The 7207-nt window shown below is 59.4% G+C and overlaps 1 protein-coding gene across 1 annotated transcript; it reads left to right on the forward strand.

The window, feature by feature from the left end:
• Nucleotides 1-5619: 5619 nt before the first annotated feature.
• On the forward strand, nt 5620-6987 carry FOXL3 (forkhead box L3). The gene is made up of 3 exons (XM_036103180.2): nt 5620-5726; nt 6118-6286; nt 6595-6987. Exons 1-3 carry the CDS (start codon nt 5620-5622, stop codon nt 6985-6987), a joined length of 669 nt encoding a protein of 222 aa, XP_035959073.2.
• Nucleotides 6988-7207: the final 220 nt, after the last annotated feature.

Raw genomic sequence — 7207 nt, forward strand, 5'->3', positions numbered from 1 at the left:
CCCAGCCCCCTACCCAGAAGTCTGAGATGCACAAAGGACAAAGGACACCCCCCCCCATGGCCCAAGAGAAGGATGACAAAGGCACCTCATGGACTGCAGTCCCTCCCAGGTGCACCCCCGTGGCTCCCCAGACCACCTGGGAGCAAACTGAATGAACAGACTGCTGGGGCCAGAGCCTCAAAGGCCAAGCCCCCAGGCAGAGGAGGTCTTTGGCAGGCTCCCAGGTGGTCCAGCCTCAATGCCTCACCCAAGCGGCTTCCACCTGCCACTCAGATCACAGACTCACCCTCACATATCCCTCCCAAATCCTGACCAGTTTCTAAGGAAAACTCCTCTGCACCGCACCCAGAGGGACCTTAACAGAAGAGTCGAGCAAAGAAGGTCTCAAGCAGCCTCTGCCTGGGTGTGAGGTGTGGTGAGTGGTGAAGGAAGATAGGAGAGCAGAATCCCAAAGCCCCCCACGTGGGAAGGAGGTCCCCATACGCACGGAGGGGTCTTTCTTACTCTTCTTGGAGCTGGCATTTGGAAGGAAAGGTTCAGAGCTGGCTGGGACTTGCCCACCTGGGAGCCGGGAACAGTGTCCACTCTGTCTCAGAGGGGTGAGGACAGCTCCTGGCCTGGCAGTTTTAACGGGGCAATGGGGTGAAGCTGTCAAAGAGGTCGGCTGCCAGGTGGGGTTCTGTGGGCTACACACTGGTGCCTCAGCCCAGAACAGGCTAGGTTGCTGTGTCCACCCGAGGCCCCTGGTGTGGCCATCCCTGTGGGTCCCAGGGCTCTAGGAGGCAACTTCTCTTCACCACGCTGACTGCTGTAGCCAGATATGTCCTGTGGCCACCGTCATCCTGGAAAGCTCCCCGCTGGGGGGAGGAGGGGGCAAGAGGAACACTGCCCAAGACTGGTCCACTTGCACCATCTAGAGGAGAGCCCGAGAAAAGCAAGAGCCACTCCGCAGGGCCCAATGACCCCCCTCAGGAGCCCCGTGGTCCTCAGGACCAGAATCCAGGACCTCCAAGGCAGAGGGGACATGGGGACCCTCAGCTGCCTGGCACGTGGGTCCCTCAGCCAGGCAGGCCGTCGGCAAGCCCTAACCAGGCCAGCCGGTCCTACCGTGTCCAGGTCTTGAGTGGCCCCAGGCAAAGGGCCCATCAGGCTCACTCTTCATTGTCCCATCAGGATCAGCACAGTGCCTGCCATTCAAAAACCACCCCAGAACGAATGGGTCATTCTTCAATGGCAATTGAGTCAAGCTCTGTGCACCAAGAAACACGTCCAGACACAGAAGAAGTTTGGGGCTCATGTGGAGGGCAGTGGAGGCTGGAGAGGCACCCCCTCTGTGGTGCCACAGGGCCTTTGCATAGCCTCCCAGCCTGGAGCTCTCTGCCCCACACCAACCATATTTTGTTAATTCCTATTCTGAGTGCTGCTCAAGCATTCCAGCAGTGGAGGGGAGTTTCCTGGTGCTTCTCCTGGCCATCTCAGTATGTCCTATCATGGGTACATACTGTCCTTTCCACTTTCTGGGATCCTCTGCTTCCCCACTAGGCTGGGAGCAATGTGAGGACCAGGAGTGTTTTTCGTTCTGCCCAGTTCCTGGCTTGTGGTAAGTCCTCACTAAACACTGTGGATGAGCAACTTGGCATGGCTCAGTCCCCGCCGACCTCACCACTTGTCTCATGCACTGAACTTGTAACATTCCTCCGAGGCACCTCCTTTCCCCACCCTGAGCCCTGGCGCCCAGCTGGCCGGCTCTACACCTGGGTCCTCATCTCTGTAGTGCTCCGGCACTTGCTGATTCTCTACCCCATGCTGTCCCCACCACTGGAGTCAAGGGTTCCCACTTCCCGTGGGCCCCCTGTGGTCCATGTCTCCTGGTAATCACACCCCTGCAAGCCCCTCAGCGTTGCACCAGGTTGGTCTCTGAGGCCAGTAGACATACAGGTCCCTGCCAAAACTAGGTCCCGGAAGGCCCTGGGCCCCTGCTTCTCCTTCTCTCAGATCTCCTGTGCAGGGAAAGTTACCTGCCTTGTTGTGAGTGGCTCGGTGGAGGGGCCCATGTGGTGAGGACTGGAGGCCCCCGGGCCACCAGTTGGCACCAGCACACGAGGCAGGCGGGAGGCTGCTTGGAGGGGGGTCTCCAGCCCGTCAAGCTTTCAGAAGACACACCCCCGGCCACAGGGAGAGAGAGAGCCTGAGCTGGAAGTTGTCGGCTCAGCCACACCCAAATCCAACTCTCAGAAAGCCTGCGAGACAGACATGCTGGCAGAGAGAGTGCCACAGACTCCAGCAGAACCAGCCGTCTCGTTCAATGTGTCTACTGATTTTACACAAGAAGCAGGATTCTACCAGGGGTGTTACAAAGTGCGTCACGGGGTGTGGGACCGAATGCCCACCCCAAGCAAAGGAGCCCAGCTGGCCACTCGGAGGGGAGGCTGCCTCCATGTCCTGCTCTTATGACATTAAGTGTTTTCCATCAGCCCTCGGAAGTGACACGTGGGAGACAGCATGGTTTTTGGTAATGAGAGCTCTTAATTAGAAGTGGCTTCGGGCGCCTGGGTGGCTCAGTTGGTTAAGCAACTGCCTTCGGCTCAGGTCATGATCCTGGAGTCCCGGGATCGAGTCCCGCATCAGACTCCCTGCTCAGCGGGGAGTCTGCTTCTCCCTCTGATCCTCCCCCTCTCATGCTCTCTGTCTCCCATTCTCTCTCTCAGATAAATAAATAAAAAATCTTTAAAAAAAAAAAAATTAAAAAAAAAAAAAAAAAAGAAGTGGCTTCAAACTTGGGCTCTGATCGTCAACAGCTGTGGGACGCAGGGCCTGGGATTATTGTCATCTGTTTCTCCACGGGCTGGTATGTGGCCTTTCCAAGGGAAGGGACCATTTTCAGGGGATGGGCCAGCTCACACGGAGGTGTAAGGTGCTGAATGTGCCAGGCATGACCCGGGTCTCGAGATGATGGCTCCCCTGAGAGTCTCTGGGTTACTCCAGCTCAGGGTTCCCCTCCTCGAGAGGTTCAGGTTTGGAGTGGCCACCGGAGCCTCCGCCAAGATGTGGAAGGCTGGAGTGAAGTAGCCATGTTGTTTCCTGCTTGTCCATCATCTGTGTGACAGAGGCTTCAAGGTCCTTCTTGTAGCCCGGTCCCCAGGGTCCCCTGACGCTGGCTGACCTCGCTGGCCAGGACGGAGCTCCAGGCCCATCACATCTGCTCCCACTGCTTCTGCCTGCCCGTGCAGCTCCTGGGAGGGCAAGCCTCAGAGCCCAGGCTCTCCGAGGAGGCGCCTGAAGCTTGACAGAAAGCCGTGGAGGGAAGGGCGAGGACAAGAACAGGAACTGGCAGAGAAAACCCTTGCTGAGCAGGTGATGTGGTTTCTCTCTCTGGCACAGACTGCTCTGCCTCAAATCTCATTCTCACCGCTTGACATCTTGGGTCTCCAAGACCACTGCAGATTATTGAATTAAACTTTTTTATTTTGAGATAATTGTGGATTCCATGCAGTTGTAAGAAATAAAACAGAGGTCCCATGTACCCTTTACTCAGTTTCCCCCCATGGTGACATCTTGCATGACGCACAATCCCACGACCAAGACCTTGACAGTGACACAGCACATGCAGAGCGTGGCAAGGTCGCAAGGGCCCCTCGCATCATCCTGTTATCGTTGCAACCACTTGTGTCCTGCCCGCACCTCCTCCTCACTCCAGGAAACCACTCTGTTCCCCATTTTATCATATTGTCTTTTCAAGAATGTCTATAGATGGCAGCATGTAGTGTGTGACCCTTGAGCCTGGCTTTTGCGCTTAGTTGGAGATCCATCCAGCCTGCTGCTCTGTCAGTGGTTGGTTGCTTTGCGTTGCTGAGGTGTCCCCTGGGGTCGACGGGACGGAAGCTTGTTTAGCCATTTCCCTGTGGAAGGACGTCTGGGCAAGTCCCAGTTTGGGGATGTGACCAAAAAAACTGCTCTAAGTATGTGTGCACAGGTGTTCTGTGACTTTCACTTTCCATTTCTCTGGGATAAATGCCCGAGAGTCTAATTGCTGGTTAACACTGTGGTCACATGTTTAATTTTTAAAGAAACTGCCAAAATGTTTTCAAGAGGGGCTGTACCATTTTATGTTCCCACAGTCCAGCAGATATAATTTTGACATCTGACAGAGAGGACGACACAGAGCCGCTGAATGTGTTTGAGCCCCAGTGTGCTTCTGATCCGCAGCAGAAGCCAGCCGCGGTACCCAAGCAGAAGGACCCCCGCACAGTCTCCCGGGGGTGCTGAGCGAACCCGGCTGCACCAAGTCAGGCCTGCCCGCCGCCCTTCCTCACCAAGGGCGGTGGGCCGCATCAAGCCCTCATGGGGCCAACTGGCTGGACTGAACACAGGTCATTTCTGAGCTCAAGGTTGTGCTTTGAAGGGAGAATTTTCTGGAAAAAGACTATCCAGGCTTCCTGACCTCAGGCAGATTCACAGAAATGGGTCAGTTCAGAATTCTGCAGATTATTCATGGAAATGCCTTTGGTGGCACATCCACTGTGAAACAGACTCCCCCCCCCCACCCCGCCCGCCCCTTGCCGCACCCCGCCCAGCAAGATCCCACCTCATTCTTTTTCCTAAAATTCCCACACCTTGTCTTCTCTTCCGCATGAATCCACCCATACAAGGAACCACAGCTCTGGAGCTAGAAGGGACCAGTAAAGTAGTGGCTAAGCTGTCAAGTGTGCTCCCAGGACTGAAAGCTCTGTGCCCCAGGCACTCAGGGGCTCCCTTACAGAGCGGGCTCCTGAGCCCCTCGCCGGGACCTGGAGGAGGCACCCTTCTGGGCAGTTAGAGACAGTGCCGCTAGGACGCAGGGCCTTGGAGGAAATGCTGGACCCTGTGTCTCTGACCGGGCTCTGATCCAGTGCTCCAGGCAGGGACACACCAATGGGGCCCAAACTATCCTGCCTGGACCCTGCTGTTCTGGGGCAGGAGGTGGGGCCGAGCCTGGTAGTGGGGGAGGCGACAGTCCCGGCCCTGTCTGTGGCCTGGCTCATGGTTCTGGCAACCCAAGAGTCCACTCCGGGATCCCGCACCAGGGAAGAATCTAGTGTCTCCGTGCGCGCCCAGGACGCACAGACCCGCGAGCTCCGAGGAAACATCCGCCAGTGCAGGGAGCCCACGGGGAGCCCCAGCTCTGGCTCGGGGCGGGGGGGGGGGGGCGAATGGGAGGGATACCCAGCGACCCTTCCTCAAAATCTGGGCCAGCGCAGGGAGCGCGGCGACGCGCACCGGGGCGGGAGCAGGAGGCAGGGGGGTGGCGCCCCGCCTGTCGGACCACCCAGCGCGCCATTCCCTCCTCCCTCCGTCCGCAGGCGGTCAGAGGGTCACCCAGAGCCCCGCTCGGCTCCCCTCAGCCGCTTTCCTGGTGGCTGGGGCCTCCCCCGCGCTGGGATTGGATGCGAGAGAACAGGGTGGGTGCGGGTGGGGGACCCCAGAAGCCCAGGTTCCCAGCTCGGGCGTAGAAGAGCCCGCAGTGCAGACGCTGCTGGCCCGCGCCCCGGAGGACCTCAGCAAAGACCTGGCGGGCTGGCGGGCGGCGCGGAGGAGGTGGCAAAGACAGCAGTGGTCCCCGCGGGCGCTGGGTGCGCCAAGATGTTTGACAGCTCACAGTATCCCTACAATTGCTTCAATTACGACGCGGACGACTACCCAGCCGGCAGCTCGGACGAGGAGAAGCGGCTCACGCGGCCCGCGTACAGGTGACCGCGGGGTGCGTGGTGGGAGCCTGCGGGCCGGGGACCCTCCTCCTCAAGGACCTCCTGGGACGGAGGGAGGGCTTTCTTCTCCGGAGGCCGGGGGTTGGGTGGGATTCAGGGAAGGGACGCCTTCCTCTGCATGTTCTCTCAACCGCCCTGAGGAAACTCCCAAGTGTGAAGATGAGCTTCTTGGGTCTGGGCAGAAGCGGGGAGCGGGGAACTCCAGGCTTCACGCTCCCAAACAACCCCTTCCCGCCGGCACCTCCCACACACCACGGAGCCCTGGGGGCGGAGGAGTCCTTCGCTTCTAGAGGGGCTCCTGGCTGGAGGGGATTCCAGACGCCACGGCGTCCCCTCCTCCGCCCCGCGTGGCCCCATGTGCCCCTATTTGCAGCTACATCGCGCTGATCGCCATGGCCATTCAGCAGAGCCCCTCAGGCAGGGTGACCCTGTCCGGCATCTACGACTTCATCATGCGCAAGTTCCCCTACTACCGAGCCAACCAGCGCGCCTGGCAGAACTCCATCCGCCACAACCTGTCCCTCAACAGCTGCTTTGTCAAGGTGAGCCCCCGCCCCGGCCCGCCACCCCGCTCCCCGGAATGGCCCCCGAGTGTCCCAAGCTTGGGGGCTCCTGGACCAAGTCATCCTTGATTGGGGGCGGGGGAGGATTTTGCAGCAGCAGTTGCTGGAAAGTTCGTTTTTAGCAAATTTAGTGCCTCCAGTTTGCTCCATGAGCAACGCCGCACAACACAAGGACAGGGACCTACCCAGTGCTTGTCCTGGAGTCCTAAGTGAGCCCAGATGCGGAGAGGGGTGGGCAGGAGCGCACCGGGAGCCAGCCCCTCGCGGAGCCCCTTCCTCTCCCACAGGTGCCTCGGACGGAAGGCCACGAGAAGGGCAAGGGCAACTACTGGACGTTGGCGGGTGGCTGCGAGTCGCTGCTGGACCTCTTCGAGAATGGCAACTACCGGCGGCGGCGGCGGCGCCGTGGCCCCAAGCGGGAGGGGGTGGGGGAGGCGAGGGCGGGGGGCGCGGAGGGGCCTCCAGGGCCGCCTGAGCCAGCCCCCCACCGCCAGCCCCCGGCCCCTGTTAGCTGCGCTGCCACGGGGAAGGAGGAGCCCAGGGGCATCAAGTTCAGCATTGACTACATCCTGTCCTCGCCCGACCCTTTTCCAGGGCTCAAGTATCCCTACGGCCCCCAGGAGGGCAGAAACCCCTGGCTGGAAACCCAGCAAATGAACCTCCACCTTTGGACAGTATGAGTCAGGGCTGGCACCCAGTTAGTCTGGGGTCTTCCAGGTGATTGCAACCCCACCTCGAGGCAAGAAGCAAAGTTTTGCCACATCCTACTAACTTCCACAGACACGTCCCTGCTCCGTGCTGAAAACCACCCTGGGCTGGAGAGACAGGAGGTCAGTCTTCGGGCTTCATCCCTCAGAGAAAGTTCCCTTGCAAGAAGACCCACGGGGTCCTGCTTGACTG

Source organism: Halichoerus grypus, chromosome 6 (genome assembly GCF_964656455.1).
Source record: "Halichoerus grypus chromosome 6, mHalGry1.hap1.1, whole genome shotgun sequence".
In the NCBI taxonomy this organism is placed as follows: domain Eukaryota; kingdom Metazoa; phylum Chordata; class Mammalia; order Carnivora; family Phocidae; genus Halichoerus; species Halichoerus grypus.

Excerpts from the sequence above, each read along its gene's own strand:
- FOXL3 (XM_036103180.2), top strand. The coding sequence starts at position 5,620 with ATGTTTGACAGCTCACAGTATCCCTACAATTGCTTCAATTACGACGCG. Across the intron at positions 5,727-6,117 it reads CTCACGCGGCCCGCGTACAG|CTACATCGCGCTGATCGCCA; the intron begins GTGACCGCGGGG and ends CCCTATTTGCAG. Across the intron at positions 6,287-6,594 it reads TCAACAGCTGCTTTGTCAAG|GTGCCTCGGACGGAAGGCCA; the intron begins GTGAGCCCCCGC and ends CCTCTCCCACAG.